This window comes from Acartia tonsa, chromosome 3 (assembly GCF_053477335.1).
Source record: "Acartia tonsa isolate MP-2025a chromosome 3, ASM5347733v1, whole genome shotgun sequence".
NCBI lineage: Eukaryota > Metazoa > Arthropoda > Copepoda > Calanoida > Acartiidae > Acartia > Acartia tonsa.
Genome location: NC_137262.1, coordinates 53,247,196 through 53,260,506, shown reverse-complemented (window position 1 = coordinate 53,260,506; position 13,311 = coordinate 53,247,196). Strand labels below are relative to the sequence as shown.

The following is a 13,311-nucleotide window of genomic DNA, read 5'->3' as shown; positions in this document are numbered from 1 at the left end:
ATCAATAACTTGATCTGGTAAAAGAACCATATTTAAATCCAATTTCAAAAAGTAATATTGACAAATTTAAATCAAATAGTCAATGGTTCTATCGTAAGTACTAAAGTTAAACAAATAGAGTTATTTTGAATGTGGACTGCATAATTTTTTCAGACATATGGATATACCGTACTTTATAAAGTATACTATCTTTATAAGTAAAATATTTAAAGTTATATTTATGTTTCAGAGTTATGAATCACATTCCCATTTGTGGATACAATTTTGTTCCTACAACACCAGCACCTAAGGTATAAACAATTAATTCCGCTTGCGATATGACAAATAAGCCACAATCTTTAAACACTTATATATTATTACTTGGATCAGACACCAGATTTTCATGTTCTATAATAAAGTAAGATACACAGCGGGCTAAAATATTGAGTTATCCTTTCCATTTTGCTTGATTTATAAGCTGTGTCTTTTCAAGTAATGCTTTTTATCATTGGAAAAATAATAAAGAAAATTCTTAGTCTACCTTGATAAAAAATTATTGAATTATAAGGATGAGTTTGTTATTGGTGAAAGATATAATCCTGAAAGAAGACCCGAACCTGTAAATAAGGTAAATACAAAAATTGTTTAATTTTCATTGATTACCCCCTGACAACAATTAAGTAAGATATGTCCTATCAGCTTTGTATACTTCTAACAGAATAGTATCTATAGGTTTTGATTGGGGACTGGTAGAAGCCAATCAGATTTTAAAACATATAACATTAATATCAATAATAAGTTTTTATTGCTTTTTGGCAATAGCCAATCAGAAACTGATTGATTTTGTATACAACCAATGGCATTATTATTTCTAGGTTGTGATTGGTTCCCGTCATGATCCAATCAGAGACCCAGCTCCAAGGAATCCATTTATTATTGGTGGTACTGATGTTGAAAATAACCAGGTAGGATTTGTCCAGAAATAAGGTATAGCCAACAATCGAAATAAATCTAAAATTATGTTAGGAGTTCAGATAAAATGGTCGTCCTTGCGAATCACAAAACCTTTATGAATATCTTTTTCTCGAATTAATCTAGTTGTTGGTCACAGCTAGGATTTGTCTTCCTTTTGAAATAAGACTTTCCATTGATAAGAACTGATTGAAATCCATGTCTCGCTTTGATTTTGAAAAACTGTCCTCAAAAAATGGTAATCCTAGAAACTGTTCAGTAGAACACTAATGATAAGATGTAAGTATATGTCCAAAAAGATCCCGTAAGCAGCTGATTCAATTGTTCACAATTTTCAGGGAGTCTTATAATGGTTTAGAGCAGATTCTGTCCATTTGAGGTGGGGAAAATTATGCAAAAAACACCATTTAAAAAAAATTTTATTGCCTCTATAGGCTATGGAAAAAGTGACCAGAAAATAAATATTTTATATAGATTCAGAGATGTGAGGGTGCCCAGTGTGGGGTTCAAGACCCGGCCATGATGATGATGATGAACACAAGTAATCTTCCTGTCATTGGTGCTTCTTTTAACAGGTATTGTTCTTGTTTTTTCCAGGTTACTTGTAAAAAAAGAATAAAAAATTATCTGTATATTCTTCTGAGTTATTTAGTTTATCATAATTTAAAGGGGGGTGGGGGATCATTTTTCCTTTTTTGTCCTATTGTGGTATGCGGCAACTCTGGACCATGCAGAAACCAAGACATTATAGTGATGCTACGCACCCAGCTAAATCCTGTTATTCTACAATTGTAAAGCCACCTGAAAATATGTCAGATAACGGTATTGATTTCATCTCTCAGTTGTCCTGCAAATGGAGGGAGGGGTGTTACCCCTCCCTCTCCCATCTTAAGCACCGGAACCTTCCCCTTCAACCACCAAGTTATCAGCACCACCTCAACCCTGAGGATAAAGGATCTAAGCCTTCCCTCACCTGATAGAATCACCCCCACACAGACTGTTGTTGTCACAGTAATCATCAAACCTTCCCTTTTAGTACCCAGACCTACCACTCAACCCCTCTATGCTTATCTACCTATTGTGCTGTTCCATGGGCTATCCTGCCTTCCCCGGACAGGGATAGCCATCTACCTAACCATTGCAATTATCTATGTTTTACTTGTATGATTTATCTTTAACTATCTTTATTCCTAATCCATATGTATTTATATTATGTTGTACAACAGTAGTAACTCTTAGACCTTCAATAAAGAAACAACTGAATAGACTATGTTTATTATTTAGTGATTGCTAGAGAAGCGTAGCTTCTCTATAGTAAGGTGTCCACGTCTGTTCACACTGCCGTAGTCTTTATTCGAACTCTGGTGTCTGCCATTTACCCTAGGCGGATACCACAACTTTTGGTGACAGCTGTGTGAGATTACGGCAAACCACAAGTGTAGAGCAGACGCGCAGCTGAGGCTAAGGTACTCCCAGCAGTGAAACTGGCAAAACTGACACAAGCAACCTGAATTACCCACCCTGGATAGCAAGGTCTAACTCTGTATCCGGCAGTTGTGGAAGCAAAACTGGCAAAACTGACACAAGCAACCTGAATTACCCACCCTGGATAGCAAGGTCCAACTCTGCATCCGGCAGTTGTGGAAGTGAAACAGCGAAACTTGACGGAGAACCGCGAGAAGCGCCGACATCTAACGGAGAATTGAGCGCTCAAAGGGCTGAAACAGGCCTGCGGACTGGCTGAAACAGGCCAAATAAGTGCAAACGGCTGAAAATAGGCCAACATTTACTGCAAGAGATAGCAGGATCCGAACCAGCGGCGCTAGCAGGACGGGACATTCCCTGCCGCCATCAGCCGGATTCGGATATACGGCGCTAGCAGGACGGGACATTCCCTGCCGCCGATAGGCTGAAACACGCCACATAGCTGCGAGCTGCGAGCCAACATACGAGTGTAGTGCACCAAAGCAGGGAAAACTACGTCAACTCCAAGTATCCTGAGAGGCTACAGCGCAGCCACCCATCTAGAAAAGCAGATATTATATCACATTGTAGGGATTACCACCCTAGTGTGATGGTTAAACAATAGATTTATGAGCAAGGATTGGCAAACAATCTGTTGTGTATTGTGATAAAACTAAAAATAGAACAGGCTTGAATTTGTTGTGTATTGTGATAACAACTAAAAATAGAACAGGCTTGGTAAGCAAATCTGTTATGTATTGTGATAAGGCCAAAAATAGAATCTAGATGTAATATAACAATGCCTTGATAAACAATCTAACCACCCAAGCCTCTTGCACAACAAATACACCCTTTATTCCAGAGGAAAGGGAGGGGCCCACTCTCCATTGAAGAGAATACAATCAAGGTGATATAACAATAAGCCTAGGATTAAGGAGAGAGGGCAACATTACCTCATCACACAGTTACCTCAAACCCACAGCACTCCCCCTTCCCCACAGGGGGAACGGACGGCTTTACCCCGTCCCCTCACGCGCTTCCCCCCTCCTACCCACACTTGACTAAGTCCGCCCACGGTGTGGAGCTAGCGATCGGGAGGACAGAGCGCCATTTACGGATCGCGCAACCGAGTGCGGGACATATCATAAAAATTCAACGGACAAAGCGGACCAATGAGAGAGTGAGTTGAGGGATAAGTGCGCGTTTTACCCGTGTGTGCGGATTTGACGGTGCGTAAGCGCGCTGCAAGGAAAGGAGATTTCACGCACACACACACACACACAGGAGAGGGGCCACTCTATAGCATACAACAGAGATATTTTTTTAGAAGAAAAACTTGCAAGCTCCTCCCTCCCTCTCTACAGTGTGATAAGGAAAACTAAATCAGTTCCTCAGACCAGCTCAGACCCTCAACATCTTCCTAGCCCTGCCAACCCTACTTCAAAGCTGAGTGGTTAGTGAAAAAAATATCTGTATATATAAATACCCAAGTGATAAATAGTGTTGTTTTTTTGTATCATGGGTGCAAGTAAGTGAATACTAACCTCACCATACAACACTGGAAACTGGTATGGTAACTGAACGAAAGTACGCCCACCCTGTGGACATAGCCTGACTTGATGCCCCACACTGGGCAGTGGTGGTGTGTACCTGGACCATAGACCCTCATAGTTGTGAACTATATACAGAGGAAGCGTGATTTTTTGGAGCAAGGAGGAAAGCTAGCTAGCTCTGGGGATATTCCTATACACGTATATATATATATGGGAGTGTAGCCATATATATATAGATAGCCTACCTATCCATATATCTACTAGCGGATACGCTCCTAGAGACATCTATGGATACCTAACATATTCCCTTTTATCTCTAAGCTAAGATCCGCTGGTTATCACAGAAATCAAGAGCTATACTGGAAAGGAGAACAACTCAGGCTCAACAGTTAAACAAGACGCTGGCACCAACAGACCAACCCCCTGCTACTTATCATGGGGACGCGCCAGCCACAGAAACTCTTGAGCCAGGAGGACCGAGCCTACGGCTACGTGGACTACCACCCTAATTACACAGCTATAGTATTTATAATAGGGGTGAGCCGGCTCGAACCTCCTTGCGGCGCGGCTACTCTACTCTGCTCCTATATCTACAAGATAAGAAATTGTCAGCCCCTAGCCCGACGTGCGGCAATAGAAGACATTCCTGATTGGGCATTAACTGTGTGCCTAGGCCTGCTGCTGGCACTGTGGTGGACAGAAGTCTTCATTTGGACCATAACCACCAACATCTGTACCCCACCACTCTCTGCTTCTTCATACAAGATGCTGCTTCTGTTATTACTTTGGCCTACTGTGTTGAGTACAGTGAACATCAAACACATGCCAGGTCACAGACCCCTGGTCCCTGAGATGCCCTTGTCTGGAAGGGTGACTGAATGTCCGCTGCACAGCTCCTGTACAGTTGGTGCTCAACGCACGAGAAATGGCGATACTGGACTGGGGATGGTTGAACCTGTAGGTGTCCTCCTGGGGGTGTTGAACGATGCAACTGAGCCTAATGAGAAGGTGACAAGCTTCAGAGACTTAGTGGCCAGCCCCAAGATGGACACTACCACCAGAACTGAGACTCCAAAGGGGCCCAGCCCTAGGGCCAGTACCACCTGTTTCTGGGGTGGAAAGGTCCTCCCTGGCGCTGGCCTCACCAAGCTGGAGGATGGGGAGCTGTCCCAGGGGAATAGGCTCTTCACCCAGATGCCCGACGCGTACCTGGGGGTGTGGGAGCCGCCACCCAAGCCTCCCTGGGAGCCCCCAGGCATGGAACGACTGGGGACCGGCCTAAGGATGGGGAATGGTGACCCGCTGCAGTGGAAGGATTTACCCAGCACGGAGGGAGCAGGGTTGACCAGCAGCAGTGAGGCTGTTCCCCCACACTCCAAGACCAGATGCCTCTACTCTGTTGAACCACTGCACATGTCCCAGCCAAGTCCCCCCATGCTGCTGAAGATGGAGGCCCACCAGGATGCAGAGCTCCAACTAGGGAAGTCAATAAGAAGGCCACCCCCTGCCAAAACCAGAACCACCGCAGGGGCTCCCCACCAGCAGCTGACGGAGCCTGGCAGGGACGCAATACCAGCTGGCAACTCTGGCCCAACTCAGGTGGCTACCAACAGCCTGCTGGCAGTCCAGAACACAGTTCAGGCTACCATCAGTATGGCATCTTCTGGGCCTTGCTGGTTCAACTGTGGGTACCTGTCCACACACTGGCCACAGGTACCCCCCAGAGATCATAGCCCCCCTTCCGACTGGCACCATCAACGGCCTTTGCTACCAACTACCTGGCGTACCCAGAGGCAGGATCCCTCATGTGGAGAAGCACCTGCAGAAGCTAAGGCCGAGGCTGGCCTCGCCACCCAGGAGAGGAGAGCCGCTGTTGGATGGAAGGGACCTGTGTGTATGGGGAGGAGGCTGAATGTAACCAAGGAGCCACCACCAGCAGCCCAGCACTGCCTGACCCCTAGTAGGGGAGACCCTGTTTGTCAGCTGGTGCCCCAATTGGAGGAGGAGAGACCTGGCAGGTTGATACACCCTGGGGAAGCCGGACTGATGGGACCCAGCTGGACGAAGGAGCGCTGCCGCTTCAACGGCCACACAGCCGCCAAGTGTAGAACCGGTTGGGACCAGGCAATGAAGAAACACCAGGCAGCCCAACAACCTGCCTACAACCAGTCGGACACCCAGGTCCACCTGGAGGGAGATGCCCAGCCGTCACCCCAACCAGCTGCCGCCGCTGGGGCCGCGGCTACCCAGGAGTCTGTGTCTCAGATTGGGACCATAGTGGCTAGGATCAACGTGCTGGGAGGAGCGGCTGAACCCAACCGGGTTGGCCTGGACCTCAGCCTCAACCACATGGGACCGGTGTTCGTGCAGCCAACCAACATTGTGGAGCCAGAAGTCCTGCGGCCTCTGCCGGTCGGCCTCAACGCGATGTTACCCGTCAGACCGCGTCCCCCGAAGGAGGAGGTAACCCCTGTCACCCCCAGCAAGAGCCGAGGGGCGCTACCCAGCGCCACCGGGACAGTGTACAGGGAGGCCCTGGCGGCCGCCGAGCGGGAGAGGCAAGAGGCGCTAGCCAGCGAGTCTGAGTCGATGTATGGGATGCCAACCGGCGTCACCACCTGGAAGGAACGAGAGGTGCTTCCCTGCACCACCAAGCTGATGTCTGGGGCGACAACCATCGCCGCCACCTGTGAAGACTGGGGGGTGCTATCCAGCGCCCCACGCTGGTGCCTGGGGCGACAACCGTCGCCGCCACCGAGAGACCTGGACCCCTGTGAAGACTGGGGGGTGCTATCCAGCGCCCCCACGCTGGTGCCTGGGGCGACAACCGTCGCCGCCACCGAGATACCTGGACCCCGGAACGAGCCCGCTGCCCCAGAGGAAGGGGTGACACCCGTCACCCCCAGTCAGCCAGAGCCCCCAGCCAGCAGGGAGAGTCCAGCTGTCCCTCACCCTCAACTGCATCCAGCTGTCTACCTCCCTCAACCAAGCCAGGGTAATTGTATTGCACTGGTGTACCAGGAAGTTTGGGCTGGGTCAAACTTGCCTGCGCCCCCTGCATCTGCCCCAGGAACCAGGATATCAGCCATTACCAGCCAAACTGAAGAAGCTTTGACCGCTGCCTGGGGAGTAACTCAACTAGATGCGCCAAGTGCCGAGCCTAACCATAGAAGTAGAGGATCCCCAACAATTATGTCTACCCAAGATGGAGACGATGTGCCTGGACACCTTCAGGCTAGGGGAGGAAATCCGGAGCCTTGTGCCTCCAGTCCACCAGCAGCAGTGGCCGTGGATGGGCCTGTCTCCCCGCCAACTGGAGCGGAGCCACCCTTGCAGATCCAAGACAGCCTCCGGCATAAGGGATGGACTGTTACCTTCCCCTACCCTGCAGGTCTGACTGCCATGCACCACCCGGCCAATGTCCAGGATGAGCCTGAGGGAGGCAACGCTCCTACAGTATGGCAACCACCACCTGCCCGCGTTGACAGAGACCCTGGAAGCCGAATGAACCTGACCAGCCCCGAGGGCGAAGAAGCTGCGCCTGCTTCCAGTAGCCAGCCTGCCAGCAGCAAGGTGACCAACACGATGGAGACCACCAGCCTCATGTGCTGTGCCACCCCTGGAGGTTGCCAGGGTGGCCTCAGAGGTACACATCCAACGGCCAGAACATCCACCAGGACCAGCTACTCCAGCAGATATAGCAGATTCCGTTCGACCTTGGGAGGGCTGGAGTCTACCACCGTTCAGCAGTTGGTATCCTGGCGGACCCATTCCACAAGGACAACAAACTGAAGGCCGCAACCACTGTCGGAAGTCTGGCGGTGCAGACAACCCCTCCCAGCCTTCCGAGGGGAGAGTTGTGGTATGCGGCAACTCTGGACCATGCAGAAACCAAGACATTATAGTGATGCTACGCACCCAGCTAAATCCTGTTATTCTACAATTGTAAAGCCACCTGAAAATATGTCAGATAACGGTATTGATTTCATCTCTCAGTTGTCCTGCAAATGGAGGGAGGGGTGTTACCCCTCCCTCTCCCATCTTAAGCACCGGAACCTTCCCCTTCAACCACCAAGTTATCAGCACCACCTCAACCCTGAGGATAAAGGATCTAAGCCTTCCCTCACCTGATAGAATCACCCCCACACAGACTGTTGTTGTCACAGTAATCATCAAACCTTCCCTTTTTAGTACCCAGACCTACCACTCAACCCCTCTATGCTTATCTACCTATTGTGCTGTTCCATGGGCTATCCTGCCTTCCCCGGACAGGGATAGCCATCTACCTAACCATTGCAATTATCTATGTTTTACTTGTATGATTTATCTTTAACTATCTTTATTCCTAATCCATATGTATTTATATTATGTTGTACAACAGTAGTAACTCTTAGACCTTCAATAAAGAAACAACTGAATAGACTATGTTTATTATTTAGTGATTGCTAGAGAAGCGTAGCTTCTCTATAGTAAGGTGTCCACGTCTGTTCACACTGCCGTAGTCTTTATTCGAACTCTGGTGTCTGCCATTTACCCTAGGCGGATACCACACTATTTCTCTACCCCTTCATCAAGTCAACAATAACAATCTCAAATAAATATTTGAGTGTCATATTTAAATTAAACATATCAAACCAAATTTCCAGGTTTGACTGTCCTTTTAGGCCATCCAATAAAAAAAATACAAATTGATTTTTTTTGGTTTTTGATTTATTTAAATACTTAATAATATCTTTTATTCAGAAGAAAGAGATTGGTACGAAGAGCTAGAAGACGGGCTGCTAGAAAAATTAATCATTAAATTCTAGAGCTAATAAAATATAATTACATTGCTTATATACTTGTGTAAAAAAAGAAATAAATTTATTAAAAACTATATAATATAGTGTTTTAGTATGATTTTTTAAAATAATAAATCGGTGCTCTAACAATGTAGAGCTAACCAATACCCAGTATAACTTAACCTAATCTGGTCTGAAGTAATAAACAATAAACAAGTAAGATAGTAGAGAAAATATAAAAATACCTAAATCTTTATCTGATTAAATTCAAAATTAACTTTTTATATTGAAAAAAAATGTGTTTTTTAAATATTGAATTAAAACATCAAAAAGAATTAAGTAGAAATGTTTTTATTTAAATCTGGATTTTAAAAATGTTGTTTTGTCCCTTAAAAGTCAAAATACAATTATTGTTTTAGAATAACAATATCCAGACTTTTCCCACCAAATTAAATTAAAAATTGTCTTCTTTTAACTGTAGTTAAAAGATCTGGTAGCTTTTTTTTCTATAAACTTTTTTTCAATTTTTCTTGGGATGATTTAATTTAAATTGTAAACAGGGGCGTACAGCGTATTTTTTACAGAAGATTTGGAAACACCCCTTAAACAAAAATTTAAGGTGGTGTATTATACAAAACAAGTGAAGTGTATTTTTAGTGTATAATATACAACCACTAACTCAAAATCCTATCCCAAGTGTCCCTGCATTTTTTGTAAATTTCAGGGGTGTGTTGCTTTTTTACCTTGACACCCCCCTTAGTTGTATTTCGGGGGTGTAAATATTTGTGAATGGGGATCTATAGGGGTAATGGGGGAGTTTATACATCTATACCTCCCTTTTGCGCTACTCTGATTAAAAATGTCATTCTTATCCCCAATATGAATCACTAACCCATTTGAGCAATATAACTCAATAATTTATCATACACGATTTACCAAACAAATAATTGAAAAAATTATTATTAGATTTAACATTTATTCATGTAAAAAGGTTATCAACAAGTTATTAAAATGAGAAAAATAAAATTTAAAATGTTGTTATGAAACTAATGTCAACAAGAATTAGGCAGGTAAAATTATATTCAGTTAAATGTTGATTGAAAATTGTTCTCATCTGTTAAAAAGTGATTTGAGATTACTAGATTCTTTAATGAAAGTTTTTGTAAATAATGGTTTCCCTCATTTTTCTTTTCTACATTATCTCATTTTCAAAAAAAATTAAACCCTTCACAATTAAATTAAATTCTTTGGTAGAGGAGTAAAATTATTTTTTTGAGATATTAGTGATGATTATTGTTATACTTCTGAGGTATCACGTTTGGTATACTTTTTAGTTAATTGTATTTAGAACAATAGTTTTCCTACATATTTTTAAGATGATAGAGGTAATAATCTCATATTTTTAAGAAAGGAGACGTTTTTCAAACTCCAAACTGAAAATTATCATTAATAAGTTAACAAATCTATCTCTAAATGTTATTTAAATTTAATTTTTTAAAAATTAAAATGGAATAGTTTTCTATTATATTGTATTTATTATTTTTTGCAATATTTATCTAAAAAAAGAATTTTATAAGGAGAGACATTAAATATGCAGAAAGTATTTTACCTCAACTTTTAAAAAGTCAATATAATTTATGAAAAGAAAATACAAATTTATGCTTTAAAGAACTGTTTCTAAAATGTATTTTGAAAAAACAATTACATTTTTTTTCGAAAAATTAAATATGTATATTTTTGTCTTTCTTATGAAAACAAATTTAATCACAACTGGAAAACAATATAAATCTATTGTCAATATATATTTATGATATGAAATCTATATAAATTTGTTTAAACTATTAAAGGGCTATAATCACTAACTTAATTAGACATTTTAATACATTCTTAACATTAACACTTAAAAACAAACATTTAAATTTTTAAACAATCTAATTGCATACACTGAGAGAGACTGATATTGTAGAAAGAGAATCTGAATTGATTAAGAGTAGGATATTTAGTGATTTCTTTTAGAACCAAACGGTAAGGTATCAAGATATGGTCCTACAGTTATTTTCATAAGAACTACTAAGATCCCCTCAAATCTATTAAAATGGATTTATCATTTCTTGGATTTTACACCAGATTTTCATGTTTTCTGATAAAGCGAAATTTGTAGCGGGCTAAAATAATGTTCAAAACGAGCTGGCCAATAAATAACATGGGAAATAGCAACCAAAAGTGACGACATTTTTTTGTCATAATATCCGCGTATATTCTACATACATTTCTATTATAGTAAACCTCCTTCTATTCTATCAAATATCAAAATATCACATAGCAACTTTAAATTTTCAAACAGATTTTATGAATATTTGTCTCTTCCTTATTGCATCCACAAAACTTAGAAACACACTTTACTGCACTCAGGGATTAGGAGGGAAAGGCCAATAAAAGAAAAAATTCTTTTCAGGAGGATTCAGCTGTTATTGTTATAGGAAAAGTCAACATAGTCCAACAATTTAAGGAATATTGTACATATATCTTCAGGGATCGGTATTCTAATTAAATTTTAAAAGGGTAATAGCAACCCACTTTGATACGACCATGTATCCAACAATTAGCAGTAATACTAGAAACCTCAACACCCCTGAATCCGTGTAAATGCACACACATGCTTCACGTCACAATAAGCAATAACAAAGTATTAACTAATTTTGAGGGACAAGGGGATAGGTTATTTGGATGCAAAAAGTTTGAAGCGTTAGACATACAAAGCTGAATTAAAAATATAAATTTAATGAACATTTCTTTACATTTTTAAGTTTTACCGAGGAAGCGCTGGAAAGTGTCATGTGTGACGTAATGAAAATGGTCTATTATCCATTTCTTTTTTGGGGTTCCCTTTACCATGTCTCCTCTCATCCCTCTTTTTAGACGTATTTTTATGACGTCAGACGTAACACTTTCCAGCGCTTCTTTACTGACATTTTTTACTTAGGTTTTCCTACAAATCAAAAATTCAAATATTATGTATATCTTGGTCTACTATTTATTTATCAGATTAACTGTCCCCCTCTCTAACTAAATTTAACAATGTCAAACAAAGAAAAAAGAAAAATTAGTGTTTTTAGTTTTTAAAAAAAATAATACAATTTTTGGGAATTAGCAATTAGCAAAAAATCTTTCAAATTAGTTTTAAAAATTAACAAAATTAATACAATATTATAATGTAAATTTTATGATGAAAATTTCACCGAGAAATCATGTTTTTTTTGTACATTACATGTTTAATTGCATTTTTATGTTCTTTTAACTAAAGCTATTAACTATCATCAAAAAATGGTGATCAAATTATGTTTTTTATGGAAACTGAAATTTTAAAAAGAGGATCATTTAAAGAATAATCTTTACCCTCCAAATTTTCTGACATTCAAAACATATCATAATTTTGGTTTGCATGATGTTGCTTTATTTTGATATTGAATTCAAATTACAGAAGAGTTGCTAAACAAATTAATATTTTAGTAGTATTTATATCTTTTGTATTATGATTTCAATTATGAATAATAATGATTATTTTATTTGGCTTGTAGTTAAGAATAGCCGGAATAACATAAAAACATACATTATAGTCAAACCCAAATTCTAAATAGGTATACATTACTTATCTTTATGTGATTCCACCTAAATACTTGTTAATGAAAAATTGGATCATAGAAAGTAAATTAAGCACCGGGTTTCGTCCTATTTTCACAGTAGCTTTTGGTTATTTTAGGTTAGGCAAGATAACTGCTAATGATTGCCCCACAGTGTTCGGAAATTGGCCAAACAGTGTTAGAGCCCCCCGCAGGTGCTAGAAATAGGAAAAAGCTAATGTGAAAATACGACGAAACCCGTTACTTCGTTTTAATTCAATGATCCAAAAATATGTTAGCCAATGCGTATTGTATTTAAACTTTAATCACTGGCTGCAATTTTAACTTTAAAAAAACTAATTACAAAAAAATACATTATACATTTGTCTCTTTCGAGCTAATCAACGATTTCTCAAAATTTTTCAAATTAAACTCCTCGCCGGGAATCGGATCACGAGATCTGTGAACGGTCACGTTCCGCCGTGAGTCGGCAACAGGGGCGCCGAGAGCCGTTAACAACGGCTCGTTGGCGGGAGATTGGTGGCGCGCGTTGCGCGAGACTTTCCGCCGAGAGCCGGTGGATCCCATGGTGTCATAACCATCTGAAAAATTTGGATTTTGTCAATATTGAATATATTTAAATTTTGAATAAGAATTATAATTCCAGTATAGCGTGGTAACCGAAAAATCATGTGTATCATCATATTACAGAAAATTTTCCACGTATATTAAAATAAAAATGAGAAAATTAACACCAGTTTTCTTAGTCCAGACCTTCATCTAAATATTAATTTTTCATTTTTATATCCGCGGAAAGCTGTCTTTATTCTTTAACACAATACGTTAATTAACTATTATAAGTAATTTTTGATTAGTTTTTGATTGAAACTTAAAAATTATTGTTTTCTGTAGAAAATTTGCCAAAATTTGAAAAACAATTTG

At 40.9% G+C, this 13,311-nt stretch overlaps 2 protein-coding genes across 3 annotated transcripts in view; one reads left to right on the top strand and one right to left on the bottom strand.

The window, feature by feature from the left end:
• LOC145314581 (uncharacterized) overlaps positions 1-8,849 on the top strand; it is a 30,562-nt gene extending 21,713 nt beyond the window's left edge. Inside the window, exons 12-16 of the mRNA XM_080154560.1 lie at positions 230-290; positions 548-607; positions 855-944; positions 1,426-1,526; positions 8,712-8,849. Coding sequence (XP_080010686.1) covers positions 230-290; positions 548-607; positions 855-944; positions 1,426-1,526; positions 8,712-8,769 — 370 coding nt within the window. The 3' untranslated portion in view covers positions 8,770-8,849. The remainder of the gene's footprint in view (positions 1-229; positions 291-547; positions 608-854; positions 945-1,425; positions 1,527-8,711) is intronic.
• An 862-nt stretch (positions 8,850-9,711) lies between these two features.
• Positions 9,712-13,311, bottom strand: part of LOC145314580 (uncharacterized) — a 53,773-nt gene continuing 50,173 nt past the window's right edge. Inside the window, exon 21 of one of the 2 annotated variants that reach the window (XM_080154559.1) lies at positions 9,712-12,971. In XM_080154559.1, coding sequence (XP_080010685.1) covers positions 12,745-12,971 — 227 coding nt within the window. In that variant the 3' untranslated portion in view covers positions 9,712-12,744. The remainder of the gene's footprint in view (positions 12,972-13,311) is intronic. The other variant, XR_013877812.1, reaches the window with a different exon arrangement.